Source organism: Giardia intestinalis, chromosome 4 (genome assembly GCF_000002435.2).
Source record: "Giardia intestinalis strain WB C6 chromosome 4, whole genome shotgun sequence".
NCBI classification, from domain to species: Eukaryota; Fornicata; order Diplomonadida; family Hexamitidae; genus Giardia; species Giardia duodenalis.
Genome location: NC_051859.1, coordinates 591,504 through 615,679, shown reverse-complemented (window position 1 = coordinate 615,679; position 24,176 = coordinate 591,504). Strand labels below are relative to the sequence as shown.

The 24,176-nt window shown below is 47.7% G+C and overlaps 9 protein-coding genes across 9 annotated transcripts; 2 read left to right on the top strand and 7 right to left on the bottom strand.

Annotated features, from left to right (window-relative positions):
* Positions 1-2: 2 nt before the first annotated feature.
* On the bottom strand, positions 3-581 carry GL50803_0096364 (uncharacterized protein; the record flags this gene model as incomplete). The annotated part of the gene is made up of 1 exon (XM_001709467.2): positions 3-581. One exon carries the CDS (start codon positions 579-581, stop codon positions 3-5), a length of 579 nt encoding a protein of 192 aa, XP_001709519.2.
* Positions 582-679: 98 nt separating this feature from the next.
* On the bottom strand, positions 680-8,815 carry GL50803_0096363 (Kinase, CAMKK; the record flags this gene model as incomplete). Its single annotated transcript, XM_001709466.2, has 1 exon — positions 680-8,815. One exon carries the CDS (start codon positions 8,813-8,815, stop codon positions 680-682), a length of 8,136 nt encoding a protein of 2,711 aa, XP_001709518.2.
* Positions 8,816-8,881: 66 nt separating this feature from the next.
* GL50803_00101212 (uncharacterized protein) lies at positions 8,882-14,041 on the top strand (the record flags this gene model as incomplete). The annotated part of the gene is made up of 1 exon (XM_001709465.1): positions 8,882-14,041. The coding sequence occupies one exon, from the start codon at positions 8,882-8,884 to the stop codon at positions 14,039-14,041; it is 5,160 nt and encodes a 1,719-aa protein (XP_001709517.1).
* A 75-nt stretch (positions 14,042-14,116) lies between these two features.
* Positions 14,117-14,386, bottom strand: GL50803_007082 (Ribosomal protein S21; the record flags this gene model as incomplete). Its single annotated transcript, XM_001709464.1, has 1 exon — positions 14,117-14,386. One exon carries the CDS (start codon positions 14,384-14,386, stop codon positions 14,117-14,119), a length of 270 nt encoding a protein of 89 aa, XP_001709516.1.
* Positions 14,387-14,511: 125 nt separating this feature from the next.
* Positions 14,512-15,483, top strand: GL50803_007081 (uncharacterized protein; the record flags this gene model as incomplete). The annotated part of the gene is made up of 1 exon (XM_001709463.1): positions 14,512-15,483. One exon carries the CDS (start codon positions 14,512-14,514, stop codon positions 15,481-15,483), a length of 972 nt encoding a protein of 323 aa, XP_001709515.1.
* Positions 15,484-15,528: 45 nt separating this feature from the next.
* GL50803_0017134 (uncharacterized protein) lies at positions 15,529-17,964 on the bottom strand (the record flags this gene model as incomplete). The annotated part of the gene is made up of 1 exon (XM_001709462.1): positions 15,529-17,964. One exon carries the CDS (start codon positions 17,962-17,964, stop codon positions 15,529-15,531), a length of 2,436 nt encoding a protein of 811 aa, XP_001709514.1.
* A 30-nt stretch (positions 17,965-17,994) lies between these two features.
* Positions 17,995-18,228, bottom strand: GL50803_0034093 (Ribosomal L38e; the record flags this gene model as incomplete). Its single annotated transcript, XM_001709461.1, has 1 exon — positions 17,995-18,228. The coding sequence occupies one exon, from the start codon at positions 18,226-18,228 to the stop codon at positions 17,995-17,997; it is 234 nt and encodes a 77-aa protein (XP_001709513.1).
* Positions 18,229-18,280: 52 nt separating this feature from the next.
* On the bottom strand, positions 18,281-18,784 carry GL50803_0034094 (uncharacterized protein; the record flags this gene model as incomplete). Its single annotated transcript, XM_001709460.1, has 1 exon — positions 18,281-18,784. One exon carries the CDS (start codon positions 18,782-18,784, stop codon positions 18,281-18,283), a length of 504 nt encoding a protein of 167 aa, XP_001709512.1.
* A 404-nt stretch (positions 18,785-19,188) lies between these two features.
* GL50803_0017132 (MRP-like ABC transporter) lies at positions 19,189-23,913 on the bottom strand (the record flags this gene model as incomplete). Its single annotated transcript, XM_001709457.1, has 1 exon — positions 19,189-23,913. The coding sequence occupies one exon, from the start codon at positions 23,911-23,913 to the stop codon at positions 19,189-19,191; it is 4,725 nt and encodes a 1,574-aa protein (XP_001709509.1).
* Positions 23,914-24,176: the final 263 nt, after the last annotated feature.

The following is a 24,176-nucleotide window of genomic DNA, read 5'->3' as shown; positions in this document are numbered from 1 at the left end:
GACTAAAGTCGGTTCCGGAGAGCCCTGTTCATGTATTGGCAGCTGTCTATGATGCAGTGCAACAAGCCCTTGTTGTAGCCCATGGCTCGAAACTTCCCATATGGTCTCAGTATCTGGAGAAGAACATCAGCTATCAGTGAAAACACAAATGGAAGAAGGCGAAGGCCTCTCTTTCCGAGTTCTGTGAAGCTCATGATGATCGCCAGAACGTTGGACGTGAAAAGCTTAATCCACACGTCTGCCTCGTAGAAAACATATTTATCAGTAAACGTCTGATTGAGGTTATTCCAGGGCTCGTCTATAAGGAGAGGGCGTAACTCGTAAATTCCAGAGTAGCGGGCTTTCATGCACTCTCCAGTCCAGACAGTCAATAGAAAAGTAATAAACTGGAATATTGGGAGCATGTTCTTGATTACCAAGAGGTAGCGAAAGATGAAGATAAGTCCTAGAATGAGAAGAGAGATATACCTGATGAGGTAAAGGGGGCGAAGCAGATAGATCACTGTTCTGTGCCAGCGCTGGGCCTGTAGGGTCAGGATTCTCCAGCCACGAAGAAGCGGCGCCGGAACTAGAATTATCATTAACAATTTACTTCTCATGGTGCAGATTGCTTCTAATACAATTAGACTTTGATTTAAATACTGAGGTTTTTAGATAGCTACGCTCCGTACGGTGAAGATCAAGCGTCGATAAATGTTGACTCCTTGGGAAGAGGTATCTTGAGTATGAGGCGAGTTCCGCCGTTCTTGCACGAGCTTACGTTAATAATACCGCCGTAGGCACGAGTAATGAGGATGGCACGGGCAAGACCCGACCCAAGGCACTGTGAGATATCTGCCAGCTCCTGCTGGTGGAAGAAAGCATGCTGCCAGCACTGCTTGGGAAGACCTATTCCACAATCATTGACCACAAGGTACAGCGACTCTTGGCAGTTAAATAGGGCAGCACGGACAATTGAGGGCTTAGAGTATTGCCTTGCATTGACAACCAGATCGAGGAGAATCTCGAGGAAGATGTGCGGCATGAACACATGTTCTTCAAAGCTCATTCGATTGACGTAGACACCCGTATCTATACAGAGAGCCTGAAGAGTGCTATTGCCACCTGTATCAGCAAAGCCCTCTGTACAGGCCTGCCTCTGTGCATTTTCCATTGCTTCATAGTCTTGACGTGTAATTGTCGGAAACAAGGGTCTGGTGCCTGTGGTGCAGCTCTTCATTGCTAGAGGCCTTTTCTCTGCATCGTTGGGATGCTCCGGTTCGCTGTTGTTATCCTGTTCAGTAATGAGTGGTGCAGGTAGCGACGGTTGACTTACAAGAGTACTGATGGTGAAACAATGAACATCTGTCAACGCCTTACTGTCCATCTCTGAGCTGGCAAGCTGAAAGTCATAGCCGTTCAAGTCGTTAGTCCCAGTCTGCTGCTCTGACGACATATCCATGTTGCTAGTTACAGGCTCTATTTGGAAAGTACTTAGTCCTTCGATGCTATTCTCCTCATTGACAGCCGCAATTTGATAATCATCAAGTTTTACAGAGGGAGTAGACACATTCTCGAATGGTTGCTCCACTGGAGCCTGTGGAGAAGGTTCTGACATGTGCCCAATGGCTGACCGAGGATATAGTGCAAACATGTTAGCCGCAGAGACAGACTTTCTGCGAAGCACAGAATGAGATATGTTGCTGGACCCCACTCGTTTCAAGTTTGCTTGCGAGTTGATGGAGATTGCCGCCGTAGAAAGTATGCTAGGCATAACCTTTGCGTCACTATCAATCTGAAGTGGCTTTATCTTGACAGAGTCCTGGGTCTGTACAATGACCTCATCCATCTGGGCCTGTGGCCGCTCTATCTTGTCCGTCTCAATTAACCAATTGGCAAGATAGTTTTGGTCTCCTGGGACCAAACTATCTTTGAAGTCGGCTCTATTGCCTTCAACAGAATTGGCATACAGAAAAGTGAAGTAATCGCCTGTGGGAGCGTTGCGAGAAAAACGGTATATTGACACAGGCTTACCCATGTCCCCCATTGCGGGCATGCAGGTGTTCAAGATCTTATACCCTGAAGGAATGTTATATCCGTCATCCGATGAGCTGTGGCCGCTTTGCTTAAAGTCAGAGCAGTCGTTACCATAGATCTCCTTGCCACCCACATTCATGGTGGCTGGGGCGTTGTCAGCATTAAAGACATCCTTATTTTTAATTTCTAAGAGATCGAAGAGGGACTTCAGCCTAAGCTCAACCTTTCCATTGGCCTTTCTAGAACAAACTTGGGCTCTCGTCACATCCAGATCTCCTTCATATTTATTAATCTCATCATCGTGGTGTTGAGTACTTCGCCGGATGATATACCCTTGTCGCTCTTTCGTGCTGTGGCGAATACCCACAAGGGGAGATCGCTCAGCTGCATCTAGACCAATATTAACCCATAGATCGTGGACGTTTTGCCGCAGCTTGACTGTCTCCTTTATTGTCTTTGGAAGCCTGCTGTGTGCGACGGTATTCTGAAGCGAGCGAGGCTCATAGACAATGTTCTCATTGCAATAAAGCCGCACCTGAGGCGCATCAGTTCCGTATGACGACGTAGTGGATCTCACGTTTATAATCTTCGCGATCCCCTGCAGGAAGTGGGCTACGTCAATAATGCTCAGAATAACCCAGCCTTTATTGGGATTCAGACCAGATGCATTTAGTGTGAGTCTTTGCTTCGTCAACTTCCAGCTCGATACGAGGAATGGATGTATGGAATGAGAGATCAGATTCTCCAAACGCTGTTGCTTATCCGAGAGGGATAGCAAAGGGATGTTGTCAGTGGTGGAGTGAGCGTTAGAAGCGTGAAGATTCTGAGATACTGGCCGCAATGCTAACCTGTTGCTATCAGAATTTTCCAATGGGCTATCACGGGTACACTTTTCTTGCGAAGAAGAGCGAACTTGACCAGAGGATACCTTTAACGGAGTAATCAAATCAACAACGTCATTTGTAATAAGCTCTATCTTCAAATTATCTGTTTCCAGCGATGAGCTCTGGGCAGAGAGTTCAAAGAGGCCATCGTCCCCCTTTTCTTTGCCCACGTTCTGCTCTTCTGTAAGACTGACATTTGTAGGAGAGGTACTGATAGAGCTATCCATAATGGAAGGAGTCTTTACAATCTCTACGATGGGCCTAATACCGTAGTGATGTCTTTGATGGGTGTGCAAGCTCAATCTAGACATCTTATGAGGAGCTCTTGCCTTGTGCCGCAGGGATACAGACCGTGATTGAAAGGTGAGCGGTACATCGAAGTTGGCAGAGTTTTCGATCAGTCTTAATCTTTCTGTGCATAACGATAAGCCGCAAAAGGTGCTACGACTCCTCAAGGAGTGGGGTAGCGAAGAGTCAGCAGATGTAGTTGTACAATAATCAATGGTGGCAGGAACGTTCTGCTCAATAAAGCTTCCCTCGGCAGTCTTAGCATATGACTCATCAGCGTCAAGGGAAACTCGATTAACTTGAGAGACATGGGGCTCAATAGCGTTGACGTTAGAATCTGAAGCAAGATCATCTGATGGAGGATCAAGTAAGTCTTGAAAACCATTTAGTTTTGTCAACGGCACAGAGGACGCGTGTAATAAGGCTTCAGTAGAATGAGCTGCGTCAGCCATGAGTGAGAAATCGCTGCATGAAGCGCATTTCCTTTTCATTAATTCGTTGTTATTAAGATTGTTGGAATGCGATTGAAAAATCACACTGTGGTCAGTCACAACTTGGGGATGTAAAAGTGAGCAAACTAGTTTGTCATGAACTGATAAATTGGTTGACACTGATCTAGATCCACTCACCGAGTTTCGCCCTGGCGGTAGAGCACTAGGGCCTCTGCTTAGCAGTCCAGTTGTTGTCTGGTTCTTACTGAAACTTATGCTTGGGAGAGTAGCCATAACGCTGCTCTTGCCAAAGTGCACATCATACGCAAGGGTGTTGTTCTCTAAGGGCAGCATGGGGTTATCAAAGAACTCCATCGAGCCACTGAAGCTAGAGTTTTGCTGATCAAAGGCGGAAGCATCAGTAAGTTGGGAGAATGAACTGTTGCGCACAGAGCCCGTTAGCTTGTTTTGCAGGTACGTCTTGTAGTTATCTGGTGTGAAACGCAAGAAGCTATCGAGGTCTACCTCATGCAATTGTGTACAGTCGTTGACTAACAGTGGCCATGATACCCAGTCATCATCAAAAGAAGTGGGCGTGCCCAGCTCTTCACAGAGAGCTTGAATGTATGCTCTTCCAACAGACAAAATGTTGGTGGCCAAAGTTCTTGTCAAGGCATAGGGATGGGCTTTATCAGTGCCGTACTTTAAAAGCATCCTAACACGCGGATCAACTTCCTCATTCGTCGACTTACTTGCTTGCGCTTTATCTTTATACTCTCTCCACTTACCATACAGATGAGTACCTTCACTGAGAACTTGATCGACCAGGATATGAAATTTGGAGTATGCATCTGCTAGTGACATGCTTTTGGAATACCTGTGGCCAAACCGCTGAAGCACAGCCCACGTAGAATATATCAACAGAATGACAGTCCTGGTCATAAGGAGAGCCATGTGTTCCTCAGGAATGTGCATCTCACTATCTTTGAGGTAGGCATTCACCTTTTCATCGGAATCCTGGCTGATTGCCATGTGTGCAACATGTCCAACTCTCAATGACTGATCATACTCTCCAGAGCTGTTACTAATATTTGCATTGGCTATTATATCATCATGATGCTCCCTGGATGAAAGATGAGAGTCTGAGTGAGGATACTCTATATTGTCATTGTGGAAGGATAAGTGCAGACAATCAAAGTTGTCATCCTGGTTTGTCAAAGCACCAGCGTCCTCCGGAAGATTTTGTGCGAATCCAATGTTGATTCCTCGGTCTATGCTCTCACTGTCTTCCGGATTAATGTCGAGTGCAAAGGCTTCCTGGCTACTTGCTTGAGTGTCATGGATTTCTGAGGTCAAAGGGTCCATTACTGAAACGGCATCAAGTCTTTTCACACTTTTGTCAACAGTCAGTGATAACATCTGAAAGGGCTGAGAAAATACGTTTGATTCTTCATCATCTATGTCCAAACCCATATCTAGCTTGCCGACAGACATACAGGTTAGCGGGCTTGTGTCCTTGTCCTTGAGCTCATATGTTGGATCTTTGAGTGAGACAGAGTCTATATGGTTGCCAGCACGCCCCTCAGAGGTAAACGAATTATGCAAAGTTCCCCCCTTTTGGCGATCAACTCCGACGAGCGGCTCTAGAATAAGGGTGGAGTCCTCTCCAATAGTTTCAATAGCATCTGAATGTGCATCCTGTGCCTGCTGATCTGATAGTGGTCGCTTGGAGAAAAGCTGCATCGCAGAGTCTCGGAGTGACGCGAAGCTCCCGAAGCTGAACGTGTTCTCAGCGCCTTGAGCCCTGAGGGGCACCTCCTGTATACCTTCATCATCGTTTGGTGGTAGTACAGTACCTGTTCCTATCAGGGGATAAGACAACGGCCCACCAACACTGTATAGTTGCTTTTCATCATCTGGAAGACTCTCCATGTACTTGTCTTCTAGGGCCTCGTCGAATGCATCAAAGCTCTGAGCTATCAGTGTCATTTTGGGCTTTGGCTTTTCCATTCGTTTTTCGCCTGAGACGGTTTCGGGAACCATAAGAGAATCGAAGGAGCCGCGTGCCTCCGGTTGAGGTTTGGAAACCGGCGCAGAGAGCTGTTTGCTCTCTCTCTTCACTGGCTCTTTCTCTAGACCAAAAGCCGCGTCCATCTCTTCTGAATCGGAGCCTATAGCAACTATATCACCGTCGCTACTGTACCCATCACTATAATCATCACCTTCACTAGAAGAGTCAGTCATATCCATAATGTCCTGGACATCCGACTCATCGGAGCTGCTAATCAGGCCAAACGCGGCGTCCATATTATCAGAATTGGACCCGACAAACTCAATATCAGAATCATCATCGCTAATATCACTACCATTAGATGTACCTGACTTTTTGGCGGCCTCCTCCTCCAGGCCAAAGGCTCGGTCCATGTCGTCAGAGTCAGATGCTGCGACGGCCACAATGTCACCGTCATCAGAGCTACTATCGCTCAGAAGTTGTTTCTTATCTGTCGCATCTGAGGGGGTATGTGCATCAGCTTGACTAGTCCCCTCTTTCCGTTGGCCCGCGGAATTCACGTGCAAAGTCTTCTTTTTGGCCGGAGACGCCTTTCTATGCTGTAAGGTACTAAGCGAAAAGCTTCCTAGTCCGAGCATGCTGTTCTGATCTTTTCTACTGTCGAGATTGAACAGGTCCTTCATGAACGGAGCGGTAGCACTCGGATCTGCTTTACCTCCTGCCACAACACATACCTTGTTCTTGCTGGCCTTTTCCCCGGAGCCAAAGGAGAAGTTATCTACATATAGTCCCGTGCCGGCTATGTCCTGCTCTGAAATATACTGCTTAGAGAAAAGACTAGATAGCTTGGCGAGGTCTATCTCTTCTTCAAAGAGATCCTCAGCGAGGGCAGAGGCACTGGAGGCCCCATCTCCCAGGGTTGAGGGAACGCCTTTAATTGCAGATGCAGCAGGGCCATGACAATGTGGTTCTCCAGTTCCGCTCATAACTCCTAAAGTTGACGATAGCAAATTTCCGCCATCATAGCCCTTCATTCCATATGCATCCTCTTCGACAAAGTGCATGGCGTCGGCGTCTTTGCCACCCTCCGTGTTCAAGGCACTAGAGCCGTAATTGGCACCCGTCAGAAACGAAGTTGCTGATGAATCGTTAGCTGTTAGTCTTTTCACCACTGATGCACAGGCAGATCTGAACCGTGCCTGAGGGTCACTGGAGTTTCCCTTTTTATCACTCTTAGACGCGTAGAGGGAGGTAGCGAGTCCATGGGACTTTGAAAGATCATGCTTAAGCATGCACATCTCATAGAAAACCAACTGGGGAGGCCGCAGTCCTTGATCCATCAAAAGTATGCGTGTGCGTGCAAAACTCGCGTTGAGCGGAAAGTTCCAAAACATGTCCTTTACGAAATAGTGATTTCTTTGTTCAAATTCAAAGAGGGGGCTGCATCCCATATCCAGATTACATATTTCAGGGGCCAACTCTTGTTCCAGTTTGCCTAGCAACATGACATGCTGCTCTTCAGAATCTTCAGAGTCTGTGGAATGTATAGACGGGAAGTTCAGTTCCTTGAGGGTCCTCGAGGTGTGCAACCGTTTGTAGTTCATATTATTGTAGAGGAGATAGGCTATATCGCTCCAGTACGTATCCATAGTGCGCTTGCTGGAAACACCCCAGAGAAACAACCGTATAAACTTAGAGTAGAAATAAACGTCAAGATCCCCGTCTGTTCCCATAAGTGCAAGGCTTATCAGGAAACTCGCAGAATGCTCGTTAGATGGATCCATAGTTGAGACCATGTCTGTGAGGAAAGTGACGTAATTTTTCTTTAGAATCATTTGTGTCAGGGGAAGAGACAGATCTAGCTCAAGATCCTCTCCTGCTTTGTAGAATTGATGGCGCTGCATGGCGTTCCTCCAAATGTCTACCTTAAATCGAGATGTAATGGATGGATCGGTTAGGTGAGGGGGGAGTCCAGAGCCCAAGATAATACTGGATTGAATCTTGTAGAAATTGAGCATTAGCCGCAATGTGAACTTATTTGTAACACGGTAGCACGTATTCTTGATATGATCCCCTATAATTAGGTCGTAAATCATCGGAACCGTAAAACGCTTTTTGTAGTCTAGTTCCAAGCACCCCACAATAATCTGTATTACGGTTGCATGTGGGGATGCCGTGTTGACATTCAGGATGTTGGTGAGGGCGTCGGGAGCCTCGCGTAATACGTCACTCCAATGATTTAGCCGCTTTAGTGGATTAGGAGAAATAATTATGCCACCATCCTCCGGTGGCGGGAGCTTGCTGACAAGGATATGCAGGCAAAGCGATGCAGGATGGCGGCCAAAGAGGAGCATGAATAGAGTCACCCCAAAAGCCCAAACGTCATTCTCCTTAGTCAACCCGCGGTTGTCAGGAGAGGCATATGCTGCAGAAACAACCGTAGACATGGTACGTGTTACGCTAACGTGGTTAGTGAGAGAGAAGTCTCCCAACACAAAGTTACCGTTGGCCAGACGGAGAACGTTTGCGGCCTTTATGTCTGCGTGGACATAATCCTTGGAGTGGAGAGCATAGAGACCAAGAGTGATGTGGAGGATTGCCTTCCGGAGAAATGAAAGAGACATTGGAGTGCAGCAGAGAGAGGAATACTCTAGCAAGTTGTCAAGGTCGGTAGAGTTGTAAATACATCGTAGCATTCCTACTACGTTACTATTCACGTGAGACGCGTTAGGCGCCACAGATGAAATAGGTCCCTCAGCAAGGTCCATAATCATGAGAAGCTTATCCAGCTCAGTCGACTGGATGACCTCGTAGAGTCTGAGCAAGCATGGGTGGCGAAAGGTTTTCATAACCTCTATCTCTTGATATGCAAGGTCCAAATAAGAGAGGATGGTGTCCTGGTTAGAGGCACCAGCCCTTGCCTGCCCCGCGTCGTCTGAGCCTGATAAAGGCTCTGAACCCTGGGTATTGAACTCTCTGATGAAGAACCTCTTAGACAGATACCGTTTAGACATAATTTTGGCTGCAAATTCATTCCGCGATTCGCGGTGGAGGCAATAATAAACAGACCCAAAGGACCCTCTCCCTATGCACTGCCCAAAAATGTAATGAGTTATCTTATCTTGTGGATATTCGTGCTCGTTGATTTCGCTTTTCTGTGAGAAAGAAAATGCTCCACTTGGCATGGGATTTTTATTTAATTTTTTGTTGTCCATGGAACGCCTGCAATAGAAAAATTAAATCTTGTACTGATGAGCATTAGGACCCGCGAAAGAGACCTATATGAGCCGCCGCAGTTAGTGCTGTCATACATGGAGACGCTCAATCTCACAATGGACCAGTGCCGCACGTCCATTGACAGATCAACTCTTTGTATTTCCATAGCCTCTAGATACAGGACTATCCTCTATAGTTCGATAGATGCAACGCCACAGCGCCTTCTTATTCTGGAAACATCACCCTTCAGCCCCGCAGATGAGGCTCTCGGTGATCCTTTGCTGGCCAACCAGGTTCACAACGGTAATAACAATGAATTTTTGCTAGGACCGGACGCTGTACCGTCAACCGCTTACCCCAGCAATCCCTTTGTGTTTACCTTTGAGTCAGTCTTTCCTGGAATCATGGCCGACCTTCCTCAGACGGCTGTGGCTATCACGACAGATGGGTTTCTTCTCTGCTTTAGCGACCTTCAAAAGGACTTTAGACGGGACCGCCTGTGTCTCGTCCGTAGCAGATTATGTAATTATTTGAATCTCTATCCCACAGAATTTGTAACGGCGGCCGAAACCGCTGGAGCAGGCATACTGCCCGATCCTCCGCATGCATCCAGGAGCTCTAAAGCATTACGAGTAACTTTGCTTATTGGCACCAGCCTTGGGCGCATTCTGAGGGTCACACTGAGGATTGATGAGCAGCTGGACTTTGAGATTTCCAAGCGGGCCCCCATGTCTGCGGTCAGTGTCAAAGAGCGCAAGTCACTCAGGCTCCAAGCAAGTAGTTGGCTCGGATCCTTTCATAAGGCTGATCCCATGGCTCCACAGAGAGGAATTATCAAGCGGACAAAGGTGGCAGTGGCACAGTTTTGTAAAGGGATGCTAACGGGAATGCCAACCAGGGCCAGTCCTATTTCGCAAACAAATTCAGCAATCAGTATGACTGTTGGGCGAAACAGCCTCTTGGGCAGCAATAAGCTGGGGATACGGGCATACAATGTTCCTTACTCTTCCTGCACTCTTGAACTGGTTGACGAGCCCTTCCCCACAAGATCTTTAGGAGGTCGAAAAACAGCGCACTCTCTGCTGGAACAGATGCGCGAGTTCTTTTCTGGCTATACGGAGGTTGACAGGCTTGCGTATCCCATTGCACTAAAGCGCCAGGTGCTTCTTCAAATGAAGGAGGCAGGACATGTCCTGACCAAGACCGGCGGTGAGAAGGAGCTTCTAAAGCTCATGAAGCCTCCTAAGCGCACGCATCTTCAAAGAAGCATCGGACTGAAGCCCCAACAAATCGAGGGCAAGAGGCGGCTGGGAAGATGGGCTGAAGAACACGAACAGCTTCGTCGCAACAACCTGCTCAACCCACTGGAGTTGACTAATGTCGATGGCGTACAGCTATATGATCCACAAGGCGAGCAATTTAGGTCGCTGCATCAATCAGAGCTAGACCAAGGCGGGATCTATAAAGAGTATAAAAACAATGCTAGAGTCTACTTTCCAGAAATACCCAATGATGCCTGGGTCTCTAACTTTCTTACCTTGGATCCAGTTCTCCGCATCAGGGTTACCGACTTGGAAACAACTTCCACGGCTATCAACGGGCAAGTATTGATTATCTATGAAGACAGAATTGTTCTGCTCAAGAAGAGAATTCCGGTTATAAATGCGTTGACTAGGTATGGTCGAAGGTTTCTCTCTAACGTTAAATATTATGGAGCAAGTTACCGGCCAGAGAGCCTTGCCAAAGGTGACATTAAGCAGTCTCTGTTTGCCAGCAAAAGCAGGGCCGATAAAGAACAGCCTATCGCTGGTGAACTATCGAAGGAGGCTTACGACAGACTCTGCTTCTATGGCTTAATTGACAGGCCTCCTGATTCTGTTGGATTGAGAGTGTGCGATACGTCCTCAATGGTGTTCTCATCACAGGCAATTATTCGGGCAGACGAGCTATCTACTCTTTTCCCCGGAACTAGGTACGTTTCCTGTGCCACAGAAACAATCCCACACATAGACTATGAAGATGAACGCGCTTATATAACGATGTCAGATTGTAACGTTATAGATAAGAACTCCGTCATTCTTCTATATTCAGTTATAGCCCTATCAGAGAGCAAGAATCTTCGCTTGATTGATAATTGTCCACAAGAGGGCTCGGTCACATATTCCCTTCTTTATTACAATCATCACACAAATGTGATTGTGGCTGATATCCTGCTCAACCCTTTAGTTCAGCGCAAAGAAGGACGAGTATCTGAGATGCCCGTTGAAGGCCCCGGCCTCGACGACGCTCATATGCACTCAGGTACAATGATGATATCCCATATCCCTGTCTCCGACAAGCTCTTCTCTAAGCAGACGAAGCACAGTAGAAGATTCAAGTCAGAGGCGCTTAAAGATTTAGTTATCGATATGTTCAACTATTCTGTCGAAAACTTCCCTCTTGCCGACTTCTACTCTAGACGCCCAAGCCTAGATATCCCCCTCTTAAATAGCAAAGTAGGATACGTAGTGACAGGAAGCCGGGTGTTGTGCACGAGAGTGTTGTCTGGAATTTCAGATCTCTCTCCACAAGCCTTGGCCCTGGCATATGGTTCTCCAGGGACAAGCTCTCATGTTTACATTTATAACAAGCCGGGAGACTACTTCCTGCAGTACAGGGATGAATTGCCCCAATTTGTTGAATCCCTTTTCAACACCCCCATTGATCCTAGCCTAATGCATAAGGTAACTTCCGTGTTACACGGACTTAGATCAACTAAAGCACGGATGGCACACAGCATCAGGAGCGAACTTCTCAAGCGGTATACTGTGCTCTATTACGGATCATTACCAAACTTACTTACCGTCCACGCTTCACAGAGGAAAAATATGGCCTTTACAAACAGGCTTGGACTCACCGGGAAAGCATTTGATGACCTTATGCTCACTCGTGTGCCTGTGGCATCCGTTCTAAAGTCCCAAGGAATGAGCAGGAGCGATATGACTTGCAGAAATATTGATAATATTTATGACTCGCAAGCCGTTGTGCAGCTCAAGCCGTATGGCTCAGAGCGCTTTACTGGTCGCAATTTTTCATTTCCACAAGGCGCAGGATCCATCAGTTCCTACGGATTCGCATCTCGGCGAGCCATCCATCGCAAGCTGCGGCTCATCAAGACAGTCCACCTTACCAGCATTCTTCTCCTAACAAACCAGGGTTATCTACGCTCTCTCAGTAATTACATTGAGGCCATTGGGCAGACCCCTGAAGGTGCCACAGTTGAACCCCTCGACAGGTCATTGACTGGGAACGTCAACATGGATATACTTTTTACCTCACATAATGGTGGCTCGTGTAGTAAGCTTGGTGACGGAGCGAGACGAGAATACCTAGAAAAGCGCCTAAAGCACACAGACCCAACTGGCGGCTCGAAGCTCACGCCCTACGATCTCCTCCATGCATCCTACAGTGCATATTGCAGCGGAGATGCTCTTTTCAACCTCTTGTTCCAAACACTCGTCCCAGCAGATCTGGAGAGGCTTCTTATACACATAACTGACCGTTCTATTATCAATAATATAGAAGACCCCATCTGGTGTGCACGCGAACACACCAGTAGTGATAGGGCATTCATGGTTTCTGGAACCCTCTCTTCAGGGCCTGGTTCATCTATCGACAGGAAGGAAATAGCAAGACACAAGACACTCTGTAAGTTGTACTTCAAAGCGTGCATACAAAAAATCGAGGATCTCATACTATTCATTACATTTCTCAAAGAGACCGGGCTATGGGGTGTCAAAAGCCTTGTTACGGCCGATCTGAAAATGAAGATTCGAACGTATTTGGAAGCTCTCTATGCTATGTCTGGCCTTATAAAGTTCTTCTACGTTTACACCGGTCGTGGGAACGAATCCCCGACCCTTCTTGAAGCTGATTACTATCTGCTCACCTTCCACGAGTACTCTAACTTTGTGTCGGAGTACAATGAGGTACTGGTTTGTCAGCAGCTGCAGCAAAGTATAGGGAAGATATACTCGTCAGTTTGTAAAGCGGATGGACAATTCAATTCCGGCTTTACCAAACTCCGCGAAGCATGCTTGAATGGCTTCGAATCTATCTTGAGCGGCGTGACCCTGACAACAACCAGTCACCTTCCCATAGCACACGGTATTCTGAAGAACGTAAGGTCTGTTCTTGACCCTCTTTCAAACAGTATGTCAGATGAGTTTAAATTAACGCAGGAACGGCTTTTTGAGGTCTTATCGATGGCTCAATCACTCGATTCGCTCTGTGTTTATTTGCAAACGGCATTGGTGTCTAGAGAAACGAACATTGATCTGTTGTCAATTTCGACATATAATGACATCCCTTCTTGGCTCAACTCTCTTCATCCATGTTTGTATGATCTCTTCAACGTTATCTGCAGCCTGGTTAGCCAAATGTGTAGCATCTATAAAATATCTATAGACACAGATGGCCAGGGAACTCCTGTGTCTTTTGGCCTTCTAGAACACAATGCAAAGAGCCTTCACGAATTTGTTCTGGTCCAGCTAGTCAAGACAAGTGCAACCTTAGCAGATTGCGTCCTCCAAATCTTCTACAGATCGAAGGAAGCAGGCTTGGCAATCCAGTCGTTCAAGGACAGGCGTCGCTCAATTAACGAAGAGCTGGTCTCTTTACCGGTGAAGGTTAGGCAGGCTGCAACGGTGATGGCCAAGTACCACGATTGGTCGAGTTTTGTGCGGTACAGCTTTGCACTCTTTGAGCTTAGAGATCTGACACCCGCCGAGATTTCCAGGGTAGTCATATTCCATCCATCTCTTACACAGAGTGTAGCCGGGTTATCAGCGTACTTCAAGGAGTACCAGAGCGGGATTTCTGCCTCTAACGTTGTATTGGAATCGACTATGCTTCCGACAGAAGCCATCCCTGTCCTTCCCCACGGTCTTTTAGAAATAATGGCCAACGTCATTGATGTTGGTGCTCTAGCCTTAGACCTAGAGCCCCTTGCAGAGCTCCGAGCAGTCCTCCTTGACGAGCTGGAGGTTTATGGATACACGATTCGCTTCACGCTTTTGGCCAATGAAGACACTAATGAGCTAGCCAATCTCATCATTGCCCTAAGGTCATCTGCCACCGGATTGATGAAGGGGGTTCCCCAAAACGATGCTGTCATGGAGGCCGTTTACGACCTAGCAGCCAGGTGCTCGCTCTGAACCCGAAGGCTGTGTAAATCAACGCAGGAATACAGCAAGTATCAGAGCGTTTACTTGGCCGGTGTATGCGGCAACCTAAAGGCGTTCCATGAGACCGTGCTCCTGGGCGAGGAGCATGAAGGCCGAGTCCACTCCGCCTCGGCTGCGGATGGCCCCGCAGAAGGCGAATGTAACATAGTTGTTCTCGATCATCTTGCCCTTATCATTAACCCTGGCGACGCTCAGCTGGACTGCGGCGTGGTCCTTCGGGCCAATGAGCCTATTTGTTGCTGAACACTTGCGCGGTATGTATGCGTCTACGACCACTCCGCTGCTGTTCTTCATCCCGATGTCATCCGATTGCATGGCTCAGTCGTTTCGGGTCCAATTTGTAGGACAAAAATCAATTTAAAATGCATAACCATTGCAGTGCCATTTCGTGCAATACCATATAAATTGCAGCATTAATGGATGAAAATTTACATTGATCAATGACGACAACCCCGAAGCTGGATGCCACCCCGGAGCCAACAATACCCAGTGCGCATGACTTTGCTTCTCCACTTCGCTTCAGTGAATCCTTTCTGAGCATGTCCCAGTCAAACCTTTCGATCGCCAGTCTCTCCCAGCAGCAGCCCTTTCCCGTTGCGGACTATCCTGTTCGAAGATACTTCGACTATGATGAAACAATCTGGTGCAGAGAATGTGGCCAAATAGGCCATCTTGCACACATGTGTCGGTCCAGGAAAAGGATAATCGGGGTTTGCTTCTGCTGCGGAGACGATCGGCATCAGGTTGACACGTGCACCGCAAATGTGTGCATGCTTTGTGGTGAAGCAAATTGTTCGTGCAAGAAGAAGAATCGCCTTCCCGGAGGATTGCTCGATCTGATAGACATAGACAATTTTATAAACACATACGCCAACGAATGCTACCGTTGCGGAGGGCCCCACAGTGGATTAGTGTGTCCAGAGTATATGCCACACTGTAGGGGCACGGAGAGGTGCAAGTTTTGCTTTCAGAGACACATGTCGCGAGACTGCCCCGATCTTAAGAAGGAGGCAAAAGAGAAGAGGAGCAGGTTACTGGGAAAGATGCGCTGTTTCATATGTGGCGCAAGAGACCATTACCAATTTGAATGCAGAGAGCGAAATTTTCCCCTGCGGATGGGCTATCGCTTTCGCGAAAATGAATACTCGCGCTTACTGCACGCATATAACGCCAAGCATGTTGGCAAAAGTATACCGGCTGCGACCAAGCGTGACGAAACCCTGGTACGTGGAGCTTATTCCATTATAAAAAATCTACGTGCACGGAAAGATGACTCTAAACGCCTAGAAATTACGTTTAATCAATCTAATAACTCCAAAAGAAAAGATGATGAGCAGAAAAAACATAGCGGGAGGCCCGGGGGTCAAGGGGAATTCCGGATAACTCGGGACAGGTTTGCACGCCACGGATAAGGATAGTCATTTGTCAAAGCATCAATCCTGATCGTTTTCCTTACATCACGATGCTGAGTCTAGTGTTGTAGTGTCATAGTAAGATACCTTGAGACTAGGGGATGTTCTAATCAGTTCTTCGTTCTGATTGGGTGCACAAAACGACGCCAGGTGACTTTGCCCGGGCAAGATTTGTGTATTCTGGGTACCCTGCACACTTTGTTTGGTCCTTGCGGGCGGTGCAGACACCACTGTCGATCGCTTCATAGCCCTCGGTCTTTTGCTGGGCCTGTCGCTCAGCTGATCACGAAATGTGGTGGAACCAGCCGACAGCTCTGAGTTAACAGAGGAGTTTGTGGGTACTGTTATAGGTGCATCGTAGGTGTATGAGTTCTCCACTCCTAATTCACGTACGACGTCAGTAAATGTGCCTAAAGCGCGCAGATTAGTCTCATCGGGAAGACGTCGGCACAGTTGAAGGATAGTGTCTTCGTGGAGAGAGATACGAGTGTCTGTACCGGCTACAGACCGAGAAAGCTGAAATAAAGCCGTCTTAGTTGCATACGTCTTATCTCTAAGATCAAGTGCATCCATAATTGACTTTATGTGGGATGAGATGCACAACTGCAAGGATTCGCGCACAAGCTCTATTTTGCTATTGAGTTTAGACACTAGAGCCCCATGCTTCTGGAGTATATCATCTGTAAGAGCCTTGTCAACCTTTTCAACCTTGTCACTCACGCTCTTCACTTTTGATTCTATAACGGCATCCAGTGTCTGTGACAGCGTTTCCATTCTGCCCATTACAACAGAGACTGAAGCAGCCAGGGGTTCTATTTGTTGAACAATAGAGGCTAACCTCTCCTGAAGTTTAACTGGAGAAACATCATCTTCTTTTTCCTGATTATCACTTCCTGTGCGGAAATACGGGAGAAGCTCTGGCACTAGTTTGGCGACTAGACTCTGCAATAGCTTACTATTATATGGTAACTGTGCAGAAATTTGTGGTATGAGCTCACGGACAGTTAGCGCGGCTGACGTTGGCTGGCTAGTAGCAGAACGTGGACGTATGTTTTTGTCTGCAGAGATCATAACAGTGGACTTGTAACGATGAGGGTTAACAGGCTGGGCAATTGACCTATGGCAATCCTGATAAAACTCCGGATCATTCAGGTACACTGTTCCTGGGGTGGACCTCGAGCCCTGGTAGACCATTGTCTCGTCCCTATCTTCACAGCCATCTTCACGTTCATCATATCGTTTAGTCTGAAAGCTGTATGACTGTGCATCAGACTTTTGTGTGTGTGGGAGATGACGCCTTAGGGTGCGTTTCATCTCTTCACCCTCGCATGTAAGGGACTTAGTAACGGGGTTTCCAGTAATAGAGTCCCGTGAGATTGGCTCAACCACAGTATGACCATGAGGCATCAAGGAGTTCTTTGGTTCAAAAGAGGGGGCCTTGAAATCTGGAATTGTTGGAAGCGCTGAAGGTGCTATGGAGGACTGCATATTATGGAAGTGAGGGCATGCTCTTTCACCACATATTGCATTGCTTGTTAAAGAGGTGCGCAGCTCACCAAGTTCCTTTTTAATGGCTGCTAATGCATCTTTCGTTTCTTGACTAGCTTGCTCAGACTGTGCTTGCTTTTCTTTATCACACGTTTGCTTCAGGGATAATTGGTGCATGCCTTCTAACTCTTTTAACTTGCTTGGTAACTCATCTAGTAACCGCAGCCTATCCCCGATGCGTGCCTGATACTGGTTGAAGTGCCGCTCGTTGTTTGCTATAATCTCGGCCAATTCCTGGACGTTCTTCCTATAAAGGTTCAGTTGCTGTTCGACATCCTCCAGGCGACCATTGAGCTCCTGCACGGCCTGGAAAGAAGCAGCTGAGTACTCTGACTGCATATCTCGAAGAGCATTAATTAATACGGGGCTAGATAACAGGCGAAGCGTAATGGCGTCTAGCTCCACATCTGTGGGTGGGCTGAATTTGCTCAGAGCTGAGTCCACAAGGAGCTTAGTGCGTTCAAACTGTGCATTCAGCTTTGCAGTCACGGAGTCTGTATGCTGGATGATATCTCTCTGCTGCGCATCTAGCTTTTCCAAGACGTCGCTTTGCCTAAGCTGAGCCATGTTTAGCTTCACCTCCAGGGCGGAAATGCGCTTGCCAAAGTCTAAGTAATAGGCATCAAGACGCGCAGCCACCTGGCTGTGCGCAGCGGTGGATACCCGCGTGCTACTAATGGAGTTCATGAGCATGTCATAGACGAGCTGCATGCCACTACGGATCTCTAGGATGGAACTGGAGACAATCGGCGGTATCAGTGACCACTCAACATCACTCCAGGGAGAAATCTTGAGAGACCGGACAGGGAGGCTGAGATTTGAGTTTTCGTCTCCTTCCTCGGTGACCAGTAATTTTGGAATGGCACCCACTAAGGGCCTTCCACTGCGGCGCCCAACCGACAGGGCCCGAGGAAGCCGTGGGCATTCATTCATGATTTTTGCACAGAGCCGCCGCCGGCGTATTTACTCCGAGTCGTTGACATATTGCACCTCCACCTTATCCTTGCAACCCTTCACAATACTCTTTGCATCGTCAGCATTGGGAACCGTCAGGGTGTAAAGATACTTCGCTGTGCGGAGCTTCAGCTTGACCTTGCCCTGCAGCCTCCCCTTGCTACAGGACTTGACCACAAGCTTCTTTCCTCGGCCGTCTGCGATCATCTTCATGAGGTTCTCCTCTGTGATTGTGTTGGGCATTTCTCGAGAACTCCTTTTTGGGTTAGCCGAATTCCATTTTGAAATGGAATCTTCATCTGCTCTCACTGCAGGCGACGACGTCGCGCATATCGGATGCTAGCTTGCAATTTGTGCAGATATATGCGAAACGCATCTCCGTAAGACTCAATTGCCAAACAACCATTGGAACGACCATGTTGCATAGGGGGCATTTATCTATCATTCTCTCCAAAACTGGATTCAGCAGTATGTTTTCTATTTGAGCCACGCTCAGACTCCCAAACGTCTTACTCCCCTCCGTTTGCCGAGGCCTCACCGTCATCGCCCGGGTCCGCAGGTCTGCATCCTGCAGCTGATCAAGGACAGCAGACGTTACCTCTTCCTTGATGTGGCCGTGCGTTTCCTGTCCACTGAGAATTGTCGTGCACGTATAAAGAATCTTCCAAGTGCCATTGCTCCATATGCAGCTTATCTTTACCTCATTACCGCAGTGACAGAACATCCGTCCCACGGCGTCACTCAGCCGGCTTTCGTTTCCCTCTGGTAGAGGAACTTCGTCTTCCCAGTCCCCATCCATCAGTTCTGGAGTGTTGCCCAAAAGACTTTGCTGCTTGCTTTTTTAATGGCACGGCTCACCTCCCCTTCAGCAGACTTTCATAACGAGCTAAGCACGACAACAATTAGTCACTATTCATGAGAGTAGATCGACTAAAAGGGTTTTCGACACAAAACACTCTGTTTTGATATTTACTGAGGCAGTGTACCCCAAAGAGAGTATCCCAAAGAGATACACGCCCTTATTGGCCACTATAGTGCCATGCTTTGGGAGACTTAGAGGTCAGCTTAAGGGGAAACAGAATCTTGGGGGGCTGAGACATCACCATGAAGTTCATAGAAAATTCCATTCTTCTCTCACTTGCATAGATTGATGGAACAAGCAAGAACATGCATCTTCTGGTCCTTTAACTTAAATCAGTCTACTCAGCTTGCACGTTCTGGGTCCGAGTTCGTCTTCGAGCCCTTGGCATATGCCTTTTGGTAAAGCTCCTCTGCATCCTCGCACTTAGCAACTAGTCTGCTGAAGAACGACTCTGGGTTGCTCAGGAGCGCCCTGGGGGTGTCGAACTCCTTTACCTCGCCCGCGTCCATAACTATGATTCTGTCAAAGTCGATGATAGTATTGATCCTGTGTGCAATGGCGATGACGACGCGGTCTTCCAGCGCTGTACGGATCGTGGACTGGATTATGGCGTCGTTTTCCCGGTCGACCTGGGCGGTGGCCTCATCCAGAATAACCACTGGTGCGTCTCGTAGTAGTGCACGGGCCACACAGACAAGCTGGCGCTGACCTGCAGAGAGGTTGTCCCCGTTAGCTGTGATCTTGGCGTCGAGTCCGCCAGGCTGCTTCTCGAAGTACTCGCGCATGCGGACCTGCTCGAGCACCCGCCAGAGTTTCTCGTCCGAGATCCGCTCAACACCAGGAGGCATATCTTTGGGAGTTATTCCTTCTGCTGTCAATTGGGAGTAAAAGCAGAGGCAGGTCCTTATAGTGCCTGAGAATAGAAACGGGTCCTGGGGGATGATGGTCAGTTGAGCACGTGCATCATCAAGTGGAACTGAGAGCAGGTCCACTCCATTAACAATTATGCTCGATCCTGGCTCGGGCTCAACCAAGCGAAACATGGCTGCGGTTATCGATGACTTACCAGCACCTGTGCGGCCAACAATGCCAATACGCTCTCCACGGTGGGCCGAAAAGGACACATTTCGCAATACTAAGTCAAGATCTTTTCTATAGCGCAAGGAAAGCGATGACACGTCAACAAACTTCGCTGGGTCTGCACTCTGTGTCGATAAAGCGGGATATGTTAGACCATCTTCCTCTCCCTTCAACTTCCCATATTCCAGGACGCGCTCTGCGCTGCTCATAGAACTCTCCAAACTGTTAATAGAAAAGGCGAGCATAATCAGCCTGCTGATGAGTGTGAAGCTATTCATAAGAATTAGGCCGGTATAGCGCGCACTGTTGCCAATGGGAGCAATAATGACAACGCTCATGCTCACCAACGATGCAAATATCCCCATGATCACATTGACGCGAAAGCTCAGCCACCTATTCATCACACGCATAAGCCAGTCCGCGCTGTAGCTCCGCGTAAGGTTTAGTCTGTTGAGCTCTATGAGATGGTCTTCACTTCCATAGCACCTTATAGATGGCAACGCGGTGAGGGAATCCTGCACAAGTGCGAGTATGGGACTAGAAAGGATAGGAGTGATACGCTTTAGCTGAGGAGCTATTAGTCTGAACGTGTTAAAGATAAAGATGTAGAGTATCCCTAGGGGGATGATGAAGACAATGGTTGGCCACGAAAGTAACATAATCACAAGCAGGTTAACCAGCAAATAGAGGAGGTCATTGCTGAGCGACACAATGCTGTTTGGAATTGCTGAGTCACACTGATCTGTGTCTCGACTGAGCCTGTTGAGGATCCGACCTAATGGGTTGGTTTCGAAAAAGAACAGTTGTGTGTTGAGGACGGCATCGACCATCCTGTTGTGTAGGGTGCGCGTAGCGTTAACAGAGCTCTTAATAAAGGCAACCCGCTCTAAAAAGACTATTAGAATATATAGCATAGAAATACTCACGTAAAGCACAATGTACCCTGCCGATGAGAAACCATACAGATTAGAAGACCAGTGATTGATGTACAGGCCAAGGTACTGCAGTATGCCGTTGCCAGTTAGTGTCAATAGTATGTATCCCCAGAAGATTCCGTAGCCTCCTGCCTTTATCCACGCGTGGTATACACCTAATTGAACCCGGCCTATAGCGGCGTGCTTTTCGTCTTCTATCATTCGCACCGCCTTCTGGGGAACGGGCTGTTCTGCTTCTCCAATATCAAGTTGTAGGGTGCTCTTAGTAGCGGCGTTGGCCAGAGAACCAGTGTCTGTCAACATAGAAGAGACAGAAATCAGATTCTGGTTCCGCATCTCCTCGAGAGTCATGCGAGTTAGGTGTCCATTATTCATCTCATAAATATCATCGCAGTCAGAGAAGAAGTGTATCTGATGCGACACAATTATCACTGTTTTCCCTTGCTCTCGTACAAGATAGTTCAATATGCAATCATTCCATAGGGTGCTGCCGACATGGGCGTCAACTGCTGAAAGAGGATCGTCCAGGAGAAATATGTCCGCGTCTGAGTACACGGCGCGTGCAAGCGCAATCCTTGCCTTTTGCCCACCAGACAATGTGATGCCCCGTTCACCAATTTCCGTGTCCACACCGTGAGCCATGCTATTCAGATCTGTCTCAAGAGCACATATTTTAATAACATTTTTCAATCTATCCTCGTCACAATCTTTAAAAAATAATATATTGGATTTCAGTGTGCCAGAAAAAATAGTCGGGAGCTGCGGACAGTAGGCAATGCTGGCGGTGCAGTGGATGCGGGCCTGCTTCTCTGGACTTGTATTTGCGAGCTCTCCTAACAGTGCAAGAAGAAGTGAACTCTTTCCAGATCCAACGCGCCCGTGAATGCCGACCAAGGCTCCTCGCTTCACCTTGAAGTCTAAGTTGTTGATGACATTAGGGAAGCTATCCTTGGTCGTAAGTATCTCACGAGCCACCTTGAAGCTTGCTCGGTGGCTGTCAAACTTGGGATCTGTCAAGAAGAAGGTCATGACAGCGCAGTGGACATATATCTTCTTCACGACTGTTAGCGGATTGTCCTCTTGTAGTGGCAGGTAAGACGTCTCCTTGTAGGATGAGATCTGGTCAATAGTAGAGAAGGGAATAGTGTCGCAGTCCTTGCACCATTTATCAAGATGTACACACGATGTAGTAACTGGTTTATGCAGCGCGTCCCACTCCTGAGCTGATACCGATTGAGTAAAGACAACGACAGCTTGTAAGCAATCGTCCTGTAGGCCAATTTTACGAGGTTCGAGAGGCCTGTCAGTGGCACTCGATAGAATAGAGCTGGTCTCTTGTTCATCGTCAGTGGACTGATCGGCATCTACCCCCCTCTGTGCTGTAAGTGGGTTAGAGCGGAGTAGGATGGAATATGCAGGGTCCCTATCAAGCGTAGCTAGTGCGCGAGCTAGTTGATTATTAAGGACCGGAAGCTGCCGTGCAAACTTCTTAATTGTGTCCTGCGTCTGCTTAAATAATGGATCGAGGATTATTGGCAAGGAAAGGTGTTTTGCAGTGCCCCACGAATAAGATGGATTTCCAACAGTACTGAGGATAACATCTCCACTACCTATACCACACTTGTCGTCATTGTCTTCATTTGTCGATGCATCGCGATCTTGCATGCTAGGTCCAGAGTCTGTGGAGTGAGCACAGCACTCCTCCAGCGTTCTCAAACAGAACACTTGTCCGTCCTTGTTTGGTAAGTTAAAAAACGCTATGAGACGATCACTGCTAATCAGGCTTTCGAATAACTTTGCTAACAACTGGGGAAGCTGGTTGAATATCATGCTTAGTGTGTTGATGACGAGCGCTGCACTGTACGCAGTGGCATTGTCAAGGTAACCCGCAAGTGCTAGAGTTGTCAGCGCAAGAGTGAGCATCAAGGGCCCCGTGGTAGACGTGACAATCACGGTGTATGCGCTATTCATTTTTATGTTAATTAGGTGGGACAACTCGCGGTCTCGAGCGCTATGAAGACGAATTGCTTGCAGTTTCTCCATTGAGAAATACTTAATAACACGAATGCCTGTGAGGACCTCAGTAGCACGCTTTATTCGGAGGTCCTTGTAGCACATATAGTGCTTAGTGAACCAGAGCTGGCGCCGGATGAAAAGAACCAGCAGTGGAGATGTTGTGAGCCCGCCAATGATCCCCACCATCGTTAAGGGGTTGATTGTAGTACTGAGAATAACGATAGAATAGACGAGCCGGAAGGGGACTGCAGTGAACATCGGGATGAAGGCAAGGAAGTCCGTGATTCTGCCGGTGTCAGTAAAGATAAAATTAATAATGCTTCCACTGATGGAGGAGGAGCGCGAGAGCTCAGACAGAGTGAGAAGCTTACGATATAACAGGTCAGAAAGCGCCTGGGACGTCATGGTGTTGACCTCGAAGTTCTTCAACATGGATATATTGATGAGAAACGCGAGGGTTATCTGGGATACAAAGACGAGGCCAATCCAAGGGACGGCCTTGGCGAACAGCTGGCCGATGAGATAGGTAACGGACGCCTGCTGGCCCGTGGTAAGCAAGTAGTCCAGCGATATCCTTCTAATGTTCTCCTCTGCAAGAATGGTGGTTAGGTTGTTCAAGGCAATTGAAGGAACGAGGCCCAAAAATGTGTAAACTGGAATAAGACAGAAAATAATGAGCATGCTGCTCTTGTACGCACGAATACATATCGAGATAAGGGAAGACATGCGCTTTTTGCCGCGCGCAGCATCCCTGGCGACAGTTCGATTCCATGCACCTACCAGTCGCCTTGAAGCCTCGGAAACGCGCATATGACGGGGAAGTATGTACACATCTCGTGGATATATGGCTCCCTGCCGTTTGATAAGCTTTATTATTGGGCTTAGCCAGTGATACGTGTAGTACAGGCAGCGGGGAAAATACTCATGAAGAGGCTGCTTAGTCTCCATGGTAGTAAACTGATAGGCGTCACTAGGGGGCGGGGGGAAGCCCTGTGCACCGGACACGCAGATCTTTCGATTGTGAGCTGGTGGCATACCGCAGTGAGTGCAGAAGAGAGTACAACAAATTATATTTTAAGGAATAACAATGACTGATGTTACAGCCAGATTGCTTTTTTGATGAAAACGAGGATAGTAGCATGAAAGCCCTTTCGCTATGCTGGAGAAACTGGACAGGTAGCTGCAGTGTGGGAGACAATTGTAGCCTTAAGCATATTAGCCGATGAGAAGTGTGTGCTAGTATAACTTAGATTTTTAATGGGTATAGGATAAGATCCCGAACACCAGATAGTCATGCA